Raw genomic sequence first — 22956 nt, forward strand, 5'->3', positions numbered from 1 at the left:
ATCCTTCACTCACTTGCGTCCTTCTCTAATTTCTAAACACGTGTAAAATTTTCTTCTCCACCTCTACAGCACCAATGGAGCGCTGGAGCGTGACTCCCTGGCACTGGGTGCCTTGTTCCTCGAATATGTGGATCTCACCCGGATGCTTCTGGAGGCTGAGAATGAAAAGGAGCTGGACGTGCTGAAAGACATCAGAGCACATTTTAGTGGGATGGTGGCTAATCTCATCCAGTGTGTTCCGGGTAAATCATTACATTTTTGTTAGATTGGTTAATGGTTGGTCTTTCAGTTGTAGCAGATGTAGTAGTTGGGGTTTTAGCAGTGTTCTGCAGCCAAAGGCTAAATTTTCATGACAGTCAATTAAAATACTCATAGATTATTAATGTTAATTTAAAAGGTCAGTTTGGTATCTTTCAACCGTGACCCTTTTTTCCTATGCTTTTGTGTTCAAGAAACTAATAAAAATAATTAATTAATAATTAATTAATTGGTTAATTTTAGTCATTAATTTTATTATTAATAATTAATCATTGTAATAATAAAATAATTGAAGTTATTAAATTATTGAAATTGATTCAGTATTGAACAAGAGTAGTGAACAAGCTGCAATTCACGCAATTGGGGCATATGTGCACCATCAATTTACGCCCACAAAAGTGCTTGTTTTTGCCACTGACAGGCTCAGATTATTATTCTAAGTCTCTGAAATTTTAAGAAAGGGATCCTACAGAGGTCAGCCTTTTTGTTACAGAGAAAGATCTGTTTTGTTTAACCAGAAACAGCCTTGAAATTGCTAATGTCAAACACTCCAAACTCCATATAATAAACAGTAATTTTAGCGCGTGTAGAGCCAGCATATTTTCACAATGACTTTACATTTACCTTTGAATCAAGGGTTTATATCATTCGCTCAATACTGGACCGATTTCAAAAACTGTTATTCTCATCAGTCACTTAGACATAAAATATGGGAAAATAGTGTTCAGGTTGAAAAATACCAAACTAATTCAAGTCTGTGACAAGTCTGTCTCTGATTTTGACCCTCCATATCCATATCTTTCGCTCTCTCATCTGCGCAGTCCACCACAGGCGCTTCCTCTTCCCTCAGCAGTCTCTGAGACACCATCTCTTCATCCTCTTCAGCCAATGGGCTGGACCCTTCAGTGTCATGTTCACTCCCCTCGATCGTTACAGTGACCGCAACCACCAGATCACTCGCTACCAGTACTGTGCTCTCAAGGTAAGCCGTGTCTTCTGAACCATACTACGCAGCAGGAGTTACTCTGTCATTTTTTTACAGAAACCTCAGAATAATCTCAACTCAACCCAACTTTTGTCACCCAGGCCATGTCAGCAGTTCTGTGTTGCGGCCCAGTGTTTGACAATGTGGGTCTCTCTACTGATGGCTATCTCTACAAATGGCTTGACAACATCTTGGCGTGCCACGACCTACGGGTAGGTCAACTGTCACCTTTAATTAGTTGTAAAGGAGCTCTCTATTTTTTGGGGTTGTTTTTTTTTCAGAGCACATTAAGATATTTGAATCCTTGTATATCATACAGTTTCAGCACTGTAGCTTGCCCCAACAGGTTCTTACTAAGTTTTCCTTAATTCTGTTGTTCCTCTCATGTTATTTCCCAACTGTGGATTAAACCTTCTCCATAATAACGTGTTTGCTGTAGGTGCACCGTTTGGGATGTGAGGTGGTCATCCTGCTCTTAGAACTGAACCCAGACCAAATCAATCTGTTCAACTGGGCCGTAGACCGCTGCTTCACTGGATCTTACCAACTAGCATCCGGCTGCTTCAAGGCCATCGCCACTGTCTGTGGCAACAGGTAATGAGTCAAACATTTGTTACATTTACTAGAATCTGCCCTGCTGACATTTTCTCTATCACATACTCATATTCAAAGTGCAGCCCGCGGACCAATAGCAGCCCTCAGAAATATTTTGTGTGGCCCCTGAACATGACATGAAATATATACATTATATAAACTATGTCTCCTTAGCGAGCGTCTGTCAGGTTAAGCATGACTTGTAGAAAGCAACTGGTTGTGCGGCGACTCATGGCATCTTAGAAATGTCATGGGACAAAGGCTTTGTCCTCAATGCTAATGCTCTTAGCTTCAGTTAGCAAATTCATTGGACAACTCACAACTGCACTTTTCGTCTGCATCCATCAATAATTTGCTGGCTTCCTAAATTTGCACTCAAACTTTGAGCTAAATTTGTAAAAATGAAGTGTCCCTGTGGGGATCAATAAATTGTCACATCATTATTATTATTATTAAATCTTCATGTAGTTAGAATTAAGAAAGTTAAACAAAGGCCAGTTCCTGCTGTCTTGGTTAGAAGACTCTCAAAAACACCCAGTAAAGTATATGTACAAAGCTCGATGGGTGTTATTAGCCTCACTGCAGCGTGTAACAGCTGAAATCATACAACATCCATACGTTGTATTCTTCTAATTAAAATGGCCAATGAATTTTCCACACTGCCCTAACTAATGACCTTTCCCTCTTTCTTTGCTAGGAATTACCCATGTGACCTTGTTACCCTGCTCAATCTGGTGTTGTTCAAGGCTTCAGACACCAGCAGGGAGATATATGAGATCTCCATGCAGCTGATGCAGGTGCATACACACATACAGAACACAGAACAGAAAAACAGTCCTGACGTTAAATATGTATGAATTGCGCACAAAGAGGTGGGAAAACACAAATATTAAGCCAAAACTTGAGTTTGCATTTTGACTATAAAAGAGGTAATAATAATATGTCTGCAGGTGCTGGAGTCTAAGCTGTGTGCGTACTCCAAGCGGATGGTGGAGCAGAAGCCCGGTAATATTTTGTACGGAACACATGGCCCCCTGCCGCCCCTCTACAGCGTCAACCTGTCTCAGCTCTCCATCCAGTTGGCCAGCATGTATCCAGAGCTCACTCTGCCGCTTTTTTCAGGTACACTTTCTGGGTTAACGTGTTCGAATTACAAAGTCCAGGAAACAGGACAAAAACTGGAATCCTTTTTATGTTTTTTTTTGGAGAACAGCACATCCCAAATGCAGAAACAAAATCTCCCCTCCCCACACTGTTATGTCTCCCCACACTTCATGTTCCAAAACGATATCACTTTAAGGAAGCAGGGGTGCCCCCAAAACGCTGTTTTATTGTGACATCACAGTCCCCAGAGTTCAGTATTTTCCCTGATATAGTGTTAAAAATGCTCCCCATGTGTTTCTCCTGTTAGTGAACAATTTTAAAGAAGACTCAGATGCACTTGATGCACTTCTAACTTTGATTTTTCTGCCCGTGCAGAGGTGAGCCAGCGTTTCCCAACCACCCACCCCAACGGCAGACAGATCATGCTGTCCTACCTGCTGCCCTGGCTTAGTAACATTGAGCTCGTGGACACAGGACTTCTACCGCCGGCCTCGAGCCCCTGCACACCAGAGGAAGAATCTCGTGGTCAGGGGCAGGGTATAGGGCTGTCCCCCAGTCTGAGAGGCAATGGCTGGGGTTCCCTGCAGGCGACCTCGCTGGTGCTCAACAACCTCATGTTCATGACTGCTAAGGTAGGAAGCCGTGTTTGTGCTTGTTGGTGAAATTATTCTTCCTTTTCTGATAAATCGTCCTGCATTTCAACTGCATTTCTGTTTCTTTACACAATCAGTACGGTGACGAGGTTCCTGGTCCAGAGATTGAGAACGCTTGGAACGCTCTGGTGTCCAACGAGAGGTGGAGCAACAACTTACGGATCACCCTGCAGTTCCTTATCAGCCTGTGTGGAGTCAGCAGCGATACCACACTGTTGCCTTATGTAAGTGTAGTCTGTACACGCTGACACCGATACGCTGCTCTAAAGTAAGAGAAATGAAAACTGAAAGCACCAGTGGAATTGAATTAGAATAGCCCCTTTTAACAGTACAATATTGCATTTTCTGACAAAAAGAGTCTCTCAATCAAAACAATAACAAAACATTGAGCTTTGCAGTTATTGCGGTCAGTATATCCAGCTCAGGATTTCTTTAGTGTTTTTTGTTGAAAAGGTTTTTATGTGAAGCAGAATTATCTGAGGTCTCTTCCTCCCCAAAACAGACAAAGCAGGTGATTAAAACCATTAAAAACATTGAATACAGCAGTTTCTTGTTAAAAATCAGTGTTTCTCCAATGCTAATCGACATGGTAGGGGCTGGAATCGAGTTGCTGCCAACATTTGCTCAGGTTGTTTTACTAATGACTATAATCTATCATAAAAACATAGTAAAAAAAGTACCAAGATCAAAAAATTGTATTGTAAAAATGTGGCTTAAAACTGGATAAGTCAATGTATGATAGTTGCTGGAAGACAACCACAAGCCTGACATTATAAGAGATATGATGCCACAGACAGGCGATGGCGACCAGATTACACAGATAGTGTCCTTAAATCAAATGAAAGATTTCTCAGTGTTGAACATTGTTTAAAACATTTGGGACAGTGCGAATGCACACCTCAGCAAAATATATAACATTGGTCTAGTTGTTATTTGAGATTTTCAATCAATCAATCAAACTTTATTTATATAGCACTTTTTATACAAAAAAACACTGTAGCACAAAGTGCTTTACAAACAGACGGCGTAACGTCAGATAAAAGAAAAATACAACCCGCCACCCTGCATAAGGTTAAACATTAATCTACATCTACATTAATAAAACTAGGTAACAACAGGCATTATCAACTGAGGAAACGCTATCTCAGATGAGGAAACACTCGAGGTATGAGGAAAGATTAAAAATAACAATAAAAAGAGTGTATAAAGCTAATGCAAAATAAATACAAGTAATTATTTGAATCAGTGAGTTAATAAATAACTATATAAACGGATAAAATATTATACTAGTGTAAAGAATAGGAGTAAATAAGTTAATAATAGGTAAAATATTATTAAAACAATAAATAAGTTAACAAGGAGTAAAATAGGAATAAAACAAATAAGGTAACGAGAGGTAAAATATTGTTCAATTAAAAGCTAAACTAAAAAGGTAAGTCTTGAGATTGCTTTTATGCAGAAAAGTTAAGTATTATATCTTTAAAGCTAGCAGTTTTCTAAGTAATTTATAAGTTAAATAATGTCAAATATAATGAAATGCAAATGATTGCCACAAAGATACTGGGTCCTATATAATTCTTTATTATTATAAGACGTTTTTTAATGTATTTATTTATTCAGCAGGGATGGTGTATGTAGGTTTTGTAACAGTTAAATAAAATTCAAATGATACAATGTATATACATGTTTTAGCCATAGCTAATTTGCAGACCTGACCCTGGTTCGGATTTTGTAGAATGAAACACTTAATTTGACACTCTAATACATGAGAAGGAGACTAACGATAAAACAAACATTGACAAACAAGAATTGAAACAACAGTGACTAAATCCACAATTAGGAGCAATGACTGAAAACAATGACTAGCAACAACAAAAAGGAAAGAAAAAAAATGCAAACCATGTAAACCCACATATCTCAGTGTTCTCAGATTTGTTTAAGCCATCGTTGTGTCGTGTTATTGAAAGCTTTAAACTCAGTTCATGTTTTTATTTTTTGACTGCAGGGTTATGTGAGGCAAACCAATTTATACCGCATGTATTCCTTTCTGTTTCAGATCAAGAAGGTGGTGATCTACCTGTGTCGCAACAACACCATCCAGACTATGGAGGAGCTCCTGTTTGAGCTGCAGCAGACTGACCCAGTCAACCCTGTTGTCCTGCATTGTGACAACCCTCCCTTCTACCGCTTTGCAGCCAGCAACAAAGCCTCTACCTCACAGACAGGTGAGAGAAGAGGCTGCGTTTTCATCTCAACACTGACTTTTAACTTAGCGCTTTTTTATGTGACTGTATTTCTGAGGATTAAATCTGAAATGTCTTATGTTTAGGCACGACGTCCAGCAGTAACACTGTGGTGGCTGGTCAGGATAACCTGGGAGACACAGATGAGAGTAAGCTGGTCAGAGAGAGTGAAGAGCGGTCAGTATTAATACATTATATATGTGATATTGATAAAAGACTTTCAGACTTCTCAGTCACAAATTAAGTCACAAACTGTTTTTTTAACTTTTAATGTCGTGGTTTTTTTTCCAGCAGGGCCAGGGCTCACAACAGACTGGAGTCTCGCTACAGCAACAGCTCCGGAGGCTCCTACGAGGATGAAAAGAGTAAGTTGTTTTGGTTCTCATGAGCATTAACGTACAAACGTGCTTCACTTGTACAATGTGTACTCACAAACACAGCCCACAGGGGACTCACAGCTGTCTGTTATTTGAAAGAGCTTCAGGACACTGATTCTTCCTGTCACTTGTCAGTACATACTGTTCGCCTCCTTAACCTTTCATGCTAATTGTCCCTAATCGACCCCATACAGGCATGAATACACAGAGTGACAGTAAACAGGTTTAAGGTGAAGCTACTGTGCAGCAGGGATCAATACCTGAATAAACACAGCTAATCTGCGGATTAAAACTTGTGTTTCTCATTCACAGTGTTAAATATTTGTGGTTTGTGGTTTAATTGTGTATCAGGCATGTTATTTAGGCATGAGCAGTGGCACATCACTGTCCCTTTGACACAGAAACACTGATTTAACCTCAACCACACTGATGGTACTTGGTCTATCTTTAGCGAGAAATCTGTGCTGGGAGGCTTCCAGGCGTGAGTCCACTGCTGGAAGTCCTGTGTGACTAAGCAGTGCTGTCACCAGCCAAGTACAAGGGCGGGTCCATTTTTCAAATGCTGGGCCTTTCATGTGTGAGCAAGGGACACTTTCATCACGCCAAAGTTATACATGATAGTTATTTTACACTAAATCATGACAATTAGGGACTGTTCTATGTTTTCAAGCATTTGTAGAATAAAATATCTGCCCCGGTATGTATGTTTCCCTTTTAAAATAGTTCAGCTTTTTGGAAATATTTGCCTCAAATGACATAATGTTGGTTTGGTTATGTGTCAAACTATTTCGGGACCAGTAACCAGTAAGTCTCCGATGTCTAGCAACTGCCTACAAAATGGCAAATTGCCATTTTTTTCACTAATCAAGTCAGATATTACATGTTAATTTGTACAGTGAGCCAGCTGTTTCATATTTATCGTAAAAATTCATTCATTCATTTATTTTATTTTACACCTTGGAAAACAGTTAGACGGAGAACTGTCATTTTTAATAATGCTGAGGTACATACAATAAATAGAGAAATAACTAGAAACAAAGAGCACATGGATATATAAATTTAATTATTTAACATTTAATTATTTAATTTAACAATAAGATAAGCAATAAAACCTTGAAAATCTCTCAGCGTTATTATTGAGGTTGTTATGATGTACAGATATGGGAGTGATGTCATCTTCTCATTAACTCTTGACAAGAAGGTGAATAAGCCGACTGTGTTCCCTAAAATGTCAAACCTTTCCTTTAAGCAAAACAAAACAGACTTTCATTGAGCCGCACTTACTCTAATTTCTAATCATAATCTCTGTATTTTGATAGATTCTGCTTCCAATTGTCTCTCTCTTATTTTAATTCAATATATTTTGTAATTTTAGATTTGTCCTTAGATGATAAAATGTGTTATTGTATTAGTAAATTGGTAAATTACAGCATTAAAAACCACAAACCTGCTGAGGAAACCACTTTGTTGTTGAAATACCTGGACTGTGACTTTGCTCATGTTTGAAATTCCACACATTTTGAACAAGCTGCCATGTTTGTAAGTGACTTGTCACATTAGCTGTTTGTCACAGCTTTGATTTTCTTATGAGAGAACTTTTTTTGTGCTTTAGGGTCTACGGTTTGTGAATTGATATCATCAAAGATCAGCAAGAGAGCCTCGTATGTATGGATATGTTTCAAGCTTTTTTTTTATTGGCGTAATCTTGGGATTGGTCTGTTTCTGCAGCTGATCCTCTTCCGCCATATGCTGGTTGGCTACTGGGTGTTCTGGAGACCAACCACCCTCAGCCGTTACCCATGCCTGTTAATGGAGGCTGCTGGGCTCCTCTGGTTGACTACCTCCCAGAAACCATCACACCAAGAGGACCACTGCACAGGTACACTCGCGGACACACACTGTACAAGCAATCTACGACCTGAGAAGTCATACACATGGCAGAGGAACAGTGATGTTACATTCAGCAACGCATTAGCAGTCAGCAAAGCAAGATATCTCTCACACAAACTAGTTACACACTCACAGATGGCCAGATAAACGTCAGCACAGACTGAAACTCAGCCAGCTCGCTCTGTCTCTGCTATTTAGACAGTGAACATTTGAAGGGATTTATTGATTTATCTTCGCTATCTCTCTCACGACGTTATCACTAAAGATGAGATGAAAATGAGATTCAAGTTATTTATGATGCATGTATTTACAAATCATTAAATGGCAGCAGACTGTTTATATTACATGAATTAGTGTATTTATGCACGAAAATACAGTTTCTGTATCTGCAGTTTGTCTTGTTAATTATCTTTCAGCACTAAGAGAAGCCTCGAAGTTCCAGCTGCAATGTATACACAAGGCGCATTTCTAGAATATATCTACATCTGCTTAAAAAACACATCCTGGAAGTCACTTATTTCACTCAGTTGTTTCAAGTACATTCCTTCACTTGCTTAGACAGATCCTGACCAAAGTTTAAGGAGCAAAGCTACTAAAAATAAATCAAAACATTTTTCTTTTACATTGATTTGTGTTGAGCTTGTTGGAGAAAAAGCAACTTGAAGATGCTGACTTTCACTCTAGGAAATTGTGGGTTTTTTAAGATGTTATGGACCAAAAAAAGAAGATTATCAAACTATAGAAATAATTATCATTAGCAGCAGTAATCTCTAGTGACATACAGTATATAGGCATATGAATGCATAATCACTCTTCTGGCTTTGTAGTCCAGGTAGTGTTGACTAGTCACATTTTAGAGGGCTTTTGTTGTCTGCAGATCAGCTATCTGTGTGTGAGAGTAAAAGAGATGGAACACACTGACCAAAATGCAATGTCGGAAACCCATCAGCTATCATCTAACAGTGATGTATTTCTTTAGGAACTTTATTTAAAAATGATCTGGAGTTATATGCAAATATATGTTTTTGGAGAATAACCTAAATGTCTTCTGGACCTTAAAAACCTACAACCTAAGTTGCAAACTGGACTGTAAACAGCGACTGGTGCAAAGAGGAGGAAATCTTGGCGATATCAACTGGCCACACAAGAACCCCCGAAATATTTGACATCTCCCCCACAGGCTAAATCGTCGTCAGACTGAGAATCAATTGGAAGCAGCCCTAATTTGATTGAAGGATATGATTCTTATTGACCCTTTATTCTTAAAAACAGAACCAACATGTTGTCAGATCTAAAAATTCAGGATAATTTCTCCAGGACACTACTGTACATGTGGACTAACTGATGTCTCATGGCTTGGATGGTCACATTCAGCACACCACCCCACAGCCTGAAGAAGGGCAACCATGTTTGATATTTTGCACACTCACTAGATTTGTATGTGTGTGTTTCTCAGGTGTAACATTGCAGTGATCTTCATGACTGAAATGGTGGTGGACCACAGCGTGAGAGAAGACTGGGCGTTACACCTGCCTCTGCTGCTACACGCCCTCTTCTTGGGTAGGTTCACACAACATATACATACTCATAATTAAATATGGGCTGCAGTCGGATACCTCTTTTTGCTTAGGAAGGTTCCTAACTGAGTGAGATAACCTGGAAGTACCTGAGTGGCTGCTGTGCTCAGAGCTGTTTGAATTCTCTTAATATTAAGGAAAGATGCAACAATGCTTCCTTTATAATCTCCTTTAGCATAAAATACACTGGAGCATCCTTTACCAAAGGAGGGGAGATAATCCGTCCTACAATTCTTTGCGGCGACAAATTTTAAAGTGACGAGCAAATTCGGCCGCTATTTGGGGAATCAGCTGTTTCAATACATTACACATCCACAGTCTGTATGAGCCAAAACAACTTCACAACACGATCACGTCAACATGGAGCTGTTTACTGAGCTGTGTGCTGCTTCTTAAGCTTTTATATACGCAGGCTTCTGATCAGATCTTTGCCCAGATTTTAGGCTATATATTTAAAAAAACACATTTGTTATTGGCTCATTTTGTTATTATTTTTATGTGTTTTATTATTTAATATTTACTATTGACTGTTCTCTCTAATAGAGCTTCTAGGGAAAATATTTCATATGATTATACCTCTGTAACCAGAGTGACAATACTCTGTAGTCTATAAGATCATAATCAGCACATTAACCAGAACACAAGGGTTTTTAAAAGAAAACACAAATCAATTACAATAAAAACTCTTTTCTGCATAAAAACCAATCCAGTGAAAATGCATTTTTTGTAGTCCATCATGGTGAACATTGTAGTTTAATCACAGCAGACCAACGTCAATAACATTCGCTGTCGCATCCTCAAAGAGCCGAGGAGAAGTGCAGTCGGATTCTCTAAACACCGCGATCGTCTTTTTGAATCCTTATGAATTCTCCTTCACATCTTTCCTTGACCTTGTGACGTTTTCTCTGGAGGTTAGGGAGAAAGTGGTTAGGGAAGGAAATTATTTGAACCACCGCAGACATGGTCTACCTTAATCTTGAACAAGTTTAGCGGCTAGCTGAAAAAGATTAAATAAGATAAGATCAAAAATCATCATAACCATCCTGCCCAAAAGGGTGTTGACACACAAACACATCGACACAAAAATAACTCGTCAGGTGTGCAGGTATTTTCTGTGACGTATGATTTGCTGGTAGCGTGACAGCTTGAGGTTTTATCTCCATCCCTCACAGACGTGCATGTCAGGTCAGACTGTTCTCTTGAGTTACAGGAGACGCTGACACATTCCCCAGGGCCTGCTTTTCTCACCAAGACTGTATTATCTAACATCTAGACACATACCAACCCTGTCAGCTGTGCACAAATATGTTATTATGTACTCTGCATATTCAGCATCCTTCAGGTTGTTCATTGTCTTACAATCTGTGTCACTGTGTGCATGACGTTGTCTAAGAATCCATGTTGTAATGTTTCATACACACATAAAAATGGCGCTCTGACCATCCAACTATTTTGATTTGAGTGGGAGTGTCTGGTCTGTTTGCATTCTTTTTCTCTGGTCAGCATCAATACAAGCCAATAAAAAAAAACACTGTGCTGCTGTGTTTCTCTCGTTCTTTGTATGTATCTGTACCTGTTTGTTATAGTATTGTGATTTTAATCATGCCATCGTCTTACTCAATGTGTATTTTAATTGCCAGGTCTGGACCACTACAGACCAGAGGTCTATGAACACAGCAAACGTCTCCTTCTGCACCTCCTCATTGCTCTCTCCTGCAACAACAACTTCCAGGTCAGAGTAGGATCCTAATTCTTGTTATTATTGTTCATATTAGCCTGAAACAGCATTGCATAGAGTAGCAATGAAAACTAATTCAGCCAAAAAAGATTGCCTTTAGCCACTGAAAAATCCTCCTTTTTGTCTTCAGGTAATAGCCTCAGTTCTGATGCTGACAAGAGAGATCAGTGACAACAAGACTCTCACCATTAAGTCCAGCTATCACACTGAGTACCAGCAGTCTCGTAAGTAGAAAATACACACCATGCATACACATGTATTATTCCTGTGAAATTTGCCAGTACAAATACATGATTGTTTGATCAGTTTTCACATGGAGGAACTGATAAAATCATACTGACACAGTACAGTACGTGATAATATGATAAACCTGCTGGGTACACTTAATCGTTTTTACTCTATTATAATGTTTCTTTAGATGCACCAGACTTCCTGCGGGAGTGGCAGGCGTCTCCAGTAGCAGACTCCGGCCTCAGCTCCACCTCCAACTCCTCCTCTGCCAGTCTGGGTGGTGGCAGTACTGCAGGCAGTGTTGGAAATTTGCCCCTCGTGACACCTGATGACCTGGAGGACCTTGAGGATACGACCAATGAAACCGACGAGAAGACAAACAAACTCATCGAGTTCCTCTCCACCAGGTATGCACACCCCCAGTGAAGTTTTGCTTTTCCTTCCAGGAAATTTCAGGAGTTGTCCAAGCAGGTGTGTTTGTGAAGTGCGCGCGTGTGTGTGTGTGTGTGTGTGTGTGTGTGTGTGTGTGTGTGTGTGCGCGCATGCGCGTGCGCCATAATCTCACGGAAGTGCACGCTGTGTGACTGATCTCATGTTTAAGTGCTTGTGTAACCTGTATGTGGTGCTACTGGTGGTGGGTATACAGTGCCTGGAGTACTGTGTTGTCGTTGCTCAGAGCCTTTGGGCCGCTGTGGGTGCACGAGGACATCACACCAAAGAACCCCAACTCCAAAAGCACGGAGCAGCTCTCCAACTTCTTGCGCCACGTCATCTCCGTCTTCAAGGAGTCCAAGTCAGGTGAGAAACCACTCAAGTTAATGCCACGTCTCTCAATTATAATACGTGATGATTCATGTGCACTGTTTCTGAAAATCCATATTCCATTTTTAAATGATTTCTTTACAGCTCCCTTTTGTGTTCTGACATGAGGCAATCTATCAGAATTAATGCAAATCCAAAACATTGATACACAATGCAAAATAAAGTCTCAACAATTACATCTTATTGTTAAAAGCAATAACCTTTATCTCCAAACAAGCCTGCAAATGTGTTTGTGCATATCTTTATGTGTCTTTGTTCCCATCTGTTTAAACAGACTTCCACCTGGAGCAACAGCTGAGCGACGTGGCCCTACAGACGGCGCTGTGCAGCTCCTCACGTCACTATGCTGGGCGCTCTTTTCAGATCTTTAGAGCCCTGAAACAGCCGATCAACAACCATGCTGTTTCTGACTTGGTCTCACGCCTCGTCGAGGTTGTGGGAGAACATGGAGACGAGGTGCAGGTGAGAGAGAGTTAGAGATTGTCAGGTTAGACGCAATTAATTAGAAAATTATTGCTGCACTCAACACCCTCTTTACCCTGCAAATGTGAATGTATGTCGGTGTGTTTCAGGGCTATGTGATGGAGGTGTTGTTGACCCTAGAGTCAGTGGTGGTGAATCTGGCAGAGTGTCTGAAAAACAGCGACCTTATGGCAGCACTAACCAGGTAGGCCTCTTCTTTATCAGAATGTAACCAGCCTTTATGCTGCCTGAACTCCTTGATACAAGGACACCATATGCAAGTCCATTCATTTTGACTGTTTGATTCGCAGGACGTCCTCACCAGACTTTGTGACTAGTGACAAACTAATGAACAGAAAGAGCACAGGTCAGCTGAACTTCCCCGGCCCGGGATTTGTTGGTCTGTCGTCACAACGCCATCAGCGCTCATACTCGGTCCCCAAGAAGTTCGGCGAGTGCGGCCACCAGTCGAGCGATCCTCCTCGCAGCGCAACTCTGGATCGCATACAGGCAAGAGAGGACAATTCTTATTTAGTATGACTCCTTAATACTGGAGCAGACTTGTTGTGCATCTCAATAATTTAGTGCTGTATATTTATTTTCAATCCACAGGCCTGCAACAGTCATGGCCTCACCCGGACAGGAAGAACCCCCGGCTCCTGCACATCATCAACCAATCGTATTGATCCCAGTGTTCTATCAGATCCTGCCCATGTTTCTCATCCTTCAACAATACTAGCCACAGTCTTTTGGGTGGCGGTGTCCCTCATGGAGTCAGACTTTGAGTTTGAGTATCAGATGTCGCTTCGCCTCGTTCACAAGTTGCTATCAAAGGTAGATAAGATGAAACATGCTCAGTTATGCAATAGTAGAAAAAGTTTGCACAAACGTTAAGACAAGAAGCAGACAAGTGTAAGCAATGTCTGAAGGTGCTGCTCCTTATTACCAACTAGAAAAACGTAGCCATCCTAAGATTCTCACACTCCTGCTATTACGCGTGGTTCACACTGGATGTGGGAGATCCCTGATATGTTAATTGTCGTGCAGCTGTCCGTCACCAGTCGCCTGGCTATTCACTCCAGGAGCGCATTTCTCCTCCAGTCAGCAGCAATTCTCCTTCTCTGCTCCTTTCTAATGAAACAGAGAGCTCTGTCTCTGCTTGTTTGTGTGTCTCTGGCTGCGTGATTGTGTCGGAATGTGGGTGCGTGCGTGCGTGCGTGTGTGTGTGCGTGCGTGTGTGTGTGCGCGCGTGCGCATTGCTGTGTGCCTGTCTGTCTCTGTGTGTCTGCACATCTTTCTCACTGTAGACACAGCTGACAAGCATTGTGGAAGCAGTGGATGCATATTTTATCATTTATCATGATTTAATCATTCATCTTTTATAGGATTTATGTCATTCATAATAAACTATTGAGTATTTTTTTCCCGTCTGATTTGCTCGTGGCTAACAGAAAAAATAGGCCAGATGCCGAAACTGTCGCTGCAGATCATGAGCATGTCCAGTGCAAACGGTCTGACTTCTCAACGTGGAAACCGAAAGCAAGTGGTCAGCGCTCCATAGAAAATTGGTGCACTTCGCGACTGTTCCATGTCCAATGTGAAGTCAGTGTTAGGGTTAAAAATTGTACTGTTTGTTATAATTTCAAATGAAAACTTCCTTTGTTATGAGTATAAAGGGATTCCTTAGAATCAACACTGTGCAGACTTAAGAGCATCTGCCTGTAAAAAATAAAAAAAATCCCTCAGGCTGTCAGAATGCATTTCAAGAGAAAACTATATACTACAGTCAACTTCCAGTTTCAGTTAAACCAAACTCTTATTTCCCAGGTGCCCTTAGACCGAGCAGAGAACCGGGAGCGCCTTGAGAAGCTGCAGGCTCAGCTGAGGTGGAGCGGGTTCTCTGGAATCCAGCAGCTGTTGTTGAAGGGTTTTACATCCCAGGCCACATCTGACCTCACCTTACAGCTCTTCTGCCAGCTCACACCGGTCTCCCGGGTGCCAGTTGTTGACAGCTCACAGTCTATAGGTAGGTACTGATGAACAAGGTCATTTTCATCTGTATTATTATATTAGCTCAAAGCAAACAAGGCAGCAGTTTTCATTTGTACTGTCAGAAGTTCAACCTCTTCTCTCTGTGCAGGTTTCCCTTTGAATGTGCTGTGTCTGCTGCCTCACTTGGTGCAGCACTTTGGCCACCCGACTCAGTTTTGTAAGGAGAGTGCAGAGAGGATCGCACAGGTACGGTCAAATTCTTTACTTCAGTTTTCTTTAGGCTTCATGAGCTATTAAGCAAGTTGGGTATTTTTTAAACACACACTTTTCATAATTAAAGGCCCATGGGAAGAAGGCCTAGAATTACAAATAGATGAGGACACATGAGATTCAATTCTGATTAAGGTCCACTCCTCATATGGAATAGTCGCTGAAGAAGCTAACTTTCCAAAATCTAAATTAAGTGCACTTTCACATCTCTAATTGCTAGACATTTCATTCTTCTTAAGCGGAAGGTTAAGACACCGCCCACCCACACTCACTAAAATGGAGATGTAATGCAAATTTTGCAACTAGAGAAAGTTAGATCCACTCTGAGAGGATCTACTGATACATTTTATAAGGCCTGGCAGCCAATCATCTCACATCTTAAGAACTGCACACTGGATATAACACTATAATTATGTCTGGACTTAGGTTGTTTTTTTACTTACCTTCTCCTTTTTGTTTTGTTTTGTTTTAATTATTTACTTCTTACTTGTTTTCTATTATGCTGGGAGGCTCGGGTGGGATGAAGGTATTTGATCTGTTGTTTAGTAATTCTGGCTGACATGTCAACATGTCACTGTTGCATCATTTGTAAATATGTGGGTTACTAAATTACATTTGTATGTCTTTTTTGTTTTAAGGTAAAAACCTTCCGAAATAGTGTCCAAACACACATGAACATGCACAGAAAAGGCAAGTAAGAGGTCTCTCATTCCCTCTCTCAGGTGTGTTTGGTGGAGAAGAACACAAAGCTGTCCCATCTGGCCCACGTGATGACTCTCTATAAGACACGTTCCTACACGCGGGACCCTTTCTCCTGGGTCAGTGTGGTTTGCCGCTACCTCCATGAAGCTTTCTCCGACATCACGCTCAACATGGTCACCTATATGGCCGAGGTAAGTGCTGATAAATATGCATTGTATATTAAAATGTCTTAAATCAATCTTTCAAAAGTGTTAAAAAAGCAAAGACATCAGGAGGAAGATATTACTATTACTTTTTTAAATTTTTTCATCATGAGATCTCAAAAGTTGGTAATATCTATTTTTTAATCATTCATATAATTTAATGCAACTCAGATCAAGTTAGAGGAACTAACAGCGCTCACATACATTTACAACATGATCCAATCAAAGGACAAATAATAGAGCTTTCTTCAACGCAAACCAAGCTATTTTCAGCATTTGAAGTAGGTCATGATGAAATAAATATTCTGGAACAAATTGTCATTAACTGTAAGTAACTGATGTCAGTTTGTGGGGTTTTTGTTTTTTTGTTGGTTTTTTTTTGTTTTCTTGGCATTACAAGAGTTTTAAAATGTCTTAAATCTAACTTGCTTTAATCTGTGGGAACCCTGTACAAGGATGTATTATAAGTACAACTTATTGCATTAACGGAAAGCAAGTTTGGTGTGTAGTTTTGGTCAAAGTGGACAGTGTTTGAGAGTGGACTCGTGTTTATATTTTGCTGGAAAGTGCTGAATTTGCATGCTTTGTCATTCATTGAATGTCTCTCCACCTCTCAGCTGCTGGATAAGGGCCTTCCCAGTATGCAACAGTCTCTCCTCCAGATCATCTACTGTCTGCTCAGCCACATGGACCTGACTGCTGTACAAGTCAAACAGTTCAACGCTGATGTCACAAAGACCATTGAGAAGTTTGTTCAGGTAACCCTCCTACAGTACTGAAGCTGAAGCGTATTATTATGTGATATAAAATGACATTGCTGTCTCTTGTATACTTTTATACTGTCTTCTATACTGCATACTGTGTTTGTGATTCCATAGACGGTTCACTGGAAGGATGCCTTAAACATCTTGAAGCTGGTAGTATCACGCTCTGCGAGCCTGGTTCATCCGGTGTACGGCCACTCACAGGGTGACCTGTCCAACCTAGAGGTCAGCAGGGTGTGGGACGGCTCATCCAAAGCTCTGCCTGGAAAAACACTGGACTTCACCTTTGACATCTCTGAGGTGAAGAAACAACACCTTCTGTCCCACTACCCACTTACACTAACAGTACAGAAAAAACTAAAAATTCTAAATTCAAATGCTGCACAGTTTATTTTGTTTATTTTCAATGTCTGTCCATTCGTTTAATCCTGATATTTTTGCACAGTTGCAAATAAAGTTAAAGCTACACCAATATTATTAATATAGCACTATTTGTAGGATTAGTTATGTTATCCTAACATTTCCAAAAAGAACATCACAAAGTCCCAAAATCTAACTTAATGAAAAAAGATTGATGCAATAATTTCAAAACTTTACAACATATTTTTATCTAACGAAATATACTGTTTTAATCCATATTTGCTGGCATAAGCCTTTCAAAATCAATATTTTCACTGCAGTCAAAAAAACCCACTGAAACATTTTCAGAAAAGCCAGCCTCTGTTTTTCTTTACAGACTCCAGTGATTGGGCGCAGGTTCGATGAGCTCCAGGGTTCAGGGGTCAGAGAGGGAAAGGCCAGAGCCATGGCTGTAACCCGCAGTACTTCCTCCACCTCCTCTGGATCCAACTCCAACACCATCCTGGTGCCCGTCAGCTGGAGGCGACCACAGTCCTCACAGGTAAAGTTAGACTCTTTTATCAAGATATCACCACATCAAAATATTCAGTTCTCACGGTTAATGTACATGTCTTTCTGTAGCTCTAACTGTAAGTCTTTAATACTGCTGTAACAAACAGTCACACTGTAATATTATGACTACTGCAACTATCAGAATTGCCACCACTTAATATGTCTAATGACATACTGGCTCACACCACTCTTCTTTGTTTTGACCTCAGTGTTAAAATTTCCTGTAGGTGCTCACCTTAATTTGGCAGCGCAAGCAAAACCATGCACTGTAAAATCTGACAAGTTGATCTAACTGAAACTAATCTTTGAAACAGATTGCCTTGAAAAAGGAAATTAAATATTACTATAAATTCTAAATTATGTTTACTTTATATCTAAGTGTTAAGTTTACTTGAAATTTGCTTAATTTGTTGAAGTTGTTACAACTTAGAAATGACAAGTGAAATCTACTAGTGCTTAACTAGTTAATTTCACTAATTAGGATTTTTACTAATGATGTAGTTTGGGGACCTGCAAATTCTTTTTTCTTAACATGTTTAACAACACACAAATATGACTGACTACTGTGCAAAACTGAGAAAAAAACAAACTAAAAGATCAATTTAAGTTGTCATTTTTAAGTTGTAACATCTTCACAAAATTAAGGAAATTAAATAAAAATATAAGTAAACTTAAGTAAGTTAACATAAATTAAGATTAACAGTTATATATCCTTCAATTTTTCAAGGCAATCGGTTTCCTTAATTTTTTTAAGTAAAATCAACTTGTCAGATTTTGGATATTATGTAAATGGGCACTGAGCGCAACTCATTTATTGGTTATTTATTCGTTTACCAAGGAGGAGGCGAGTTTATGTCCGTTCCCTCTTTGGTTATTCTCTTTATGATTTATTTCTGTTTTTTCCTACATACAGAAAAGAACAAGAGAGAAGCTGGTCAATGTTTTATCTCTTTGTGGACAAGAGGTTGGACTCACCAAGAACCCATCTGTAAGATACCTCCCATCTCGTGTTTACCACACTCTACCTGTACTGTGTGCTTGTGTAAAGTTTTTTTTGTGTGTAAAGTTTTTTCTTTTGTTTTTGCTGTCTTTCCAGATATTCAGGAAAATAACATCTCTTTCATTTATGAGGAAGTTGTCATTTTTATGTTAACTTCACCAGCTGTGTGACGAATGTAAAATACATTTTTTTTGTTCCTTCTCGTCAGGTGATCTTCTCATCATGTGGTGACTTGGACATGATGGAGGTGCGGGAGAGTGGTGTGTCATCAGAGGAGGGTGGAACCAGAGAGGACACACTAGACGATACGGCCAGCGAGCAGCAGTTCAGGGTTTTCAGGGACTTTGACTTCCTGGACGTGGAGCTGGAGGACGGAGAGGTGAGATTTCTTATTTCACTGTATTTTACCCATGGCCACTTTAAGTTATGTCACTTGATTTTAACTTGAAAGTATCTGTCCCCTTCCTTCCCTTTTACCTTTAATGTTTCATTTTATGCGCCTGTCTTTCGTTAGCATCAATATATTTGAAATGTAGTTGTGTGTCCCTCCTCCTTGTCTCTCTCTCTGTCTAACTCTGTGTCTCTCTCTCTTCCCCTCGCTGCCTAGGAGCTCCAGGTAAGGTCTCTCACACTGAGCACTTACATTAGCTTTTATCAGAGCTGTGGTGTTGCTGGCTCCTTTGTTTCCTCCTGCTGATAAAAAAAAAAAACAAAAACAAAAGATGATTGTGCTTCATTTTGCTCTCACAGCTTGGTTGCAGAACTACATTTCTGACCTTTTTGCTATTTGTCATAATGGAAATAAATGATATCGTACGTCTTTTTGGGGGAAAAGATTATCATATTGACTGCAAATAGCCTCTCCAGCATATTTTCATGCCATTAATAACATGTTGCATCTTGTGCTTGTCATCAGACACTCTTAGACAGCGACTATTCATGTTTTAATCAATTCACTGCTAGCATCGCCTTTGCTTTTGTCTTCCAATGTGTACGTGTGTGTTTTATCTAGGGCGAGACTGTCGATAACTTTAACTGGGGCGTGCGTCGACGCTCCCTGGACAGCACAGAGCTGGGCGACCTGTTGGAGGAGAGCCAGCACTCGGGCAGTACCCCCAGTCTGGGTCACGAGGACCCACACGATTCAGATGAGTCCTCAGAGGAAGAGGAGTCTTCAACTAGCCAGAGCCTGTCTCACTCCCAGCTCGTGCGTAGCTTTAACTGTTATTGATAAAAGCAACTTTTAAATCCACTGAAGCCTGAAAAATGTTGTTACTGCAATGGCCCAATTTGATGGAATAAGTCAATCAAAATTATCGATGCCCCTTGTTTGCCTTCCTGTTCCAGACTAACCCCTCTCCATCGGAAGAAACCAATCACACTGATTCCCTATCTACTTCTTACGACACATCCGCCGACCCACAATCCCTCAACGCCACCACACCGGGCCAGGGAGCACTCCACGATGATCACAGTGGCCTACATGTGAGGAATATGCACATTTACACACATATGTACTTATGTATTTGTACACTTTACTGGTTTAATGGTACAGAAAAGTCACAGTTCAGTACAGCGAGAAAAAAACAAAATGCATAAGGATACATTTATTTTTTATTTATTACTTACAGATACTCTGTTAAAGACAGACAAAGACAGATAAAATATTCATGAAGCTATATTTTGGCCACTAGCAGCTTTGGTTAACTTTTTTCATGATGAAAATAGGGAACATTTGAAACACTTATGTATCACATTGGACAAACACTGAACAACCTCTTTCCCAAAATACAACACGTCACAACTGACTGTTAAACTGAAAAGCATCTTTTATGTTGTGAAACTGAAAATACCAAAATCCATACAATAATGAAAAATAAAAAGGGTGTATTAAAAAAAGTCTTTTGATTAGCTATATTAAAACATCATCAAACATTATCATTCTGACACATCTGGGTGAGTCCATTAAATTCGCATTAGCATGTTAAATGTGTTTCCATTCACATACCCTACAACGGTGGAGGGATGCCAGAACACTATCCTTCTCGTATACACATCTCTCTCTCTTGTGCTGTTGTAGCTGACTGGGAAATTTTCATTTGCACTCGCCATAGCGTGACTGACTCACACCAACCAGCTTGTTATTCAGCATGCGGCACATGCACCGAACTGTGACCCCTGTGCCATGACGATTTAGTACAAAGACACGAATTGTTGCCTTAGTACAGTTGCATTTGTTATCCTCTGGAAAATATAATATCTTTGTCTCTTCAGGGGAGGGTGTGTGGGGAGGATGAGGACACTCAGGCCCAGGATGATGAACTGTCACTGAGTGCCAACGAGCTCCCACACGGTTCAGACTGCGGGGAGAGCTTCACCCTAGAGTTGCCGGGGCAACCTCTGGATCAATCGCCCAATCTGAACCACGGCCTCAATGCAGACTACTGCCAACCACCGCTGGACTTTCTAGACCCCAACTGTCTGCCCAGGTGAATGTGACAGACAGGAAACAATATGGAATATTGTTTCACTGGAACTTTTTATCAACTGGCAGATTGACAGATGCTGGGACTAAACCTCGGTTAAGCGACAGTCGTAAAGGCTTATTTTAATCTGTCACAACCAGAATGTTAATGCATCCAGTATTAAGACAGAGCAGGTCATTTATTCATTCACTCTCAATGATAGTGTGCTGTAAATAGTTTCTTCAGACATTCAATTTTCATTTGCATTGTCATATATGCAAACCCCCAGTTAAAATAATGACAGTGCTTCCTGAAAAATAGACTTTAAACTTTATGTAAGTAGCAAATCACTAAATAAACAACACTGCTACATACAAGCATTATATTTAGTTGCATGCAAATCAACCACTACATGCTTTATATGTTACATCTCCACTAGTTAGATTCAGTGTGTGACCATCTTTGTTTGTTTTTTGCATTTATTAACGGGATTTTTCAGACATTTTCTCTAATATTAAATGATTCCTCTCAAATCATTACTGTTAGATGACTTTGGTTAATCCTTGCCCTTGGGGTGCTACCTGTAACCTCTGTATTAGGCTAGCAGGGCACTTGATTTTGATAGCAAACCTTTATGGGGGGAAGGTATCAAAAACCTTTTTTCTTTGTACCCCCATTTCTTTCCCATTTCCATGGCGACAGCTTACGTGATGATGTAGATGACTTGGAAGACCTTGGTTTTCCTCCTCCTCCTTCTCCATTTTTCTCCGCCATCTTGGCAGCCTTCCAACCCGCAGTATGTGACGACGCCGAGGAGGCATGGCGTTGTCACATAAACCAGCTTGTGACCGACTCAGATGGGTCCTGCGCCGTCCACACTTTTCAAGTGTTCTCATCTCTCTTTAAGGTAAATCACAGGAAGGATTAATGGATTAAAATCCTCGTATAATCAGTAAACTCTAATATCTTGTAGGATTTACATGCACGTGTGTGCAAAAGTACGATAAGTCCTCAAACTTTCTTTGTATCTCAGAATATTCAGGGTAAATTCTGCCTCCTGACAACTGATGTCGCCACTTACCTCGGAGAGGGCTTAAGGGGCATCGGATCAAAGTTCCTCAGGTCCTCACAGATGCTAACCACATGCTCAGATTGTCCCACAATCTACATTGATGCTGACACCGTGAGTACGGCTTTTGATCTCAGCATGTTGGTTGGTTCAGCCCTTCATAGTCTGCAAAAAGCAGGAAATGGGATTTGTGTTGAAGGCTATTCTAGTGCACCGAACCCAAATTCTAAGTCCCTCTCGGTGGTCTTCTCTAGATCATGTCCTATGGTCTCCTTGAGAAGATGAAGTTCAGTGCCCTGGAGCTGCAGGAGTACCTGGACACTTATAACACCAAAGAGGATGCTGCTGTATCGGTAACCTCTACACATCATTGCTAAATCTGTTTTTTCATGTAAATGTGTGACAAACTAAGTATCCACTATGCTGCCTCTTTTCCCACCCTGTTCCTCAAATCTTATCTCGTTACATCTTTTCCTTTAGTGGCTGAGGAACTGTAAGGACACATTTCCCAGGTGCCCCGGGGACAGCGTGGTTACTTGCCAGCCTGGAGACTCAGAGGAGAAGGTACAGTTAACTTGTTTACGAGTTATTTACTGCAAAAGGGAGATATTTCGTGTTTAAAGACAAAAATTAAGATGCTCAACG

The 22956-nt window shown here is 40.4% G+C and overlaps 1 protein-coding gene across 6 annotated transcripts in view; it reads left to right on the forward strand.

The window, feature by feature from the left end:
- Positions 1-22956, forward strand: part of fryb (furry homolog b (Drosophila)) — a 64477-nt gene that overhangs the window by 35422 nt on the left and 6099 nt on the right. For 3 of the 6 annotated variants that reach the window (XM_088088003.1, XM_088088004.1, XM_088088005.1), the window contains exons 27-62: positions 70-242; positions 1080-1240; positions 1345-1455; positions 1683-1837; positions 2535-2634; positions 2788-2959; positions 3317-3573; positions 3672-3818; positions 5651-5819; positions 5924-6014; positions 6129-6202; positions 7943-8093; positions 9561-9664; positions 11322-11413; positions 11550-11643; positions 11838-12057; positions 12327-12448; positions 12747-12934; positions 13045-13139; positions 13246-13444; positions 13547-13768; positions 14762-14960; positions 15075-15172; positions 15919-16089; positions 16719-16859; positions 16980-17165; positions 17602-17766; positions 18691-18765; positions 18986-19156; positions 19790-19984; positions 20125-20262; positions 21052-21266; positions 21945-22149; positions 22276-22425; positions 22566-22664; positions 22792-22875. In XM_088088003.1, the coding sequence (XP_087944129.1) occupies positions 70-242; positions 1080-1240; positions 1345-1455; positions 1683-1837; positions 2535-2634; positions 2788-2959; positions 3317-3573; positions 3672-3818; positions 5651-5819; positions 5924-6014; positions 6129-6202; positions 7943-8093; positions 9561-9664; positions 11322-11413; positions 11550-11643; positions 11838-12057; positions 12327-12448; positions 12747-12934; positions 13045-13139; positions 13246-13444; positions 13547-13768; positions 14762-14960; positions 15075-15172; positions 15919-16089; positions 16719-16859; positions 16980-17165; positions 17602-17766; positions 18691-18765; positions 18986-19156; positions 19790-19984; positions 20125-20262; positions 21052-21266; positions 21945-22149; positions 22276-22425; positions 22566-22664; positions 22792-22875 (5389 nt within the window). Of the gene's footprint in view, positions 1-69; positions 243-1079; positions 1241-1344; positions 1456-1682; positions 1838-2534; positions 2635-2787; positions 2960-3316; positions 3574-3671; positions 3819-5650; positions 5820-5923; positions 6015-6128; positions 6203-7942; positions 8094-9560; positions 9665-11321; positions 11414-11549; positions 11644-11837; positions 12058-12296; positions 12449-12746; positions 12935-13044; positions 13140-13245; positions 13445-13546; positions 13769-14761; positions 14961-15074; positions 15173-15918; positions 16090-16718; positions 16860-16979; positions 17166-17601; positions 17767-18690; positions 18766-18985; positions 19157-19384; positions 19394-19789; positions 19985-20124; positions 20263-21051; positions 21267-21944; positions 22150-22275; positions 22426-22565; positions 22665-22791; positions 22876-22956 lie in introns of all 6 variants that reach the window. The other 3 variants (XM_088088001.1, XM_088088006.1, XM_088088002.1) reach the window with 3 other exon arrangements.

The sequence above is a fragment of the Plectropomus leopardus genome, chromosome 15, assembly GCF_026936395.1.
Source record: "Plectropomus leopardus strain MGB_pleo_1.0 chromosome 15, ASM2693639v1, whole genome shotgun sequence".
NCBI lineage: Eukaryota > Metazoa > Chordata > Actinopteri > Perciformes > Serranidae > Plectropomus > Plectropomus leopardus.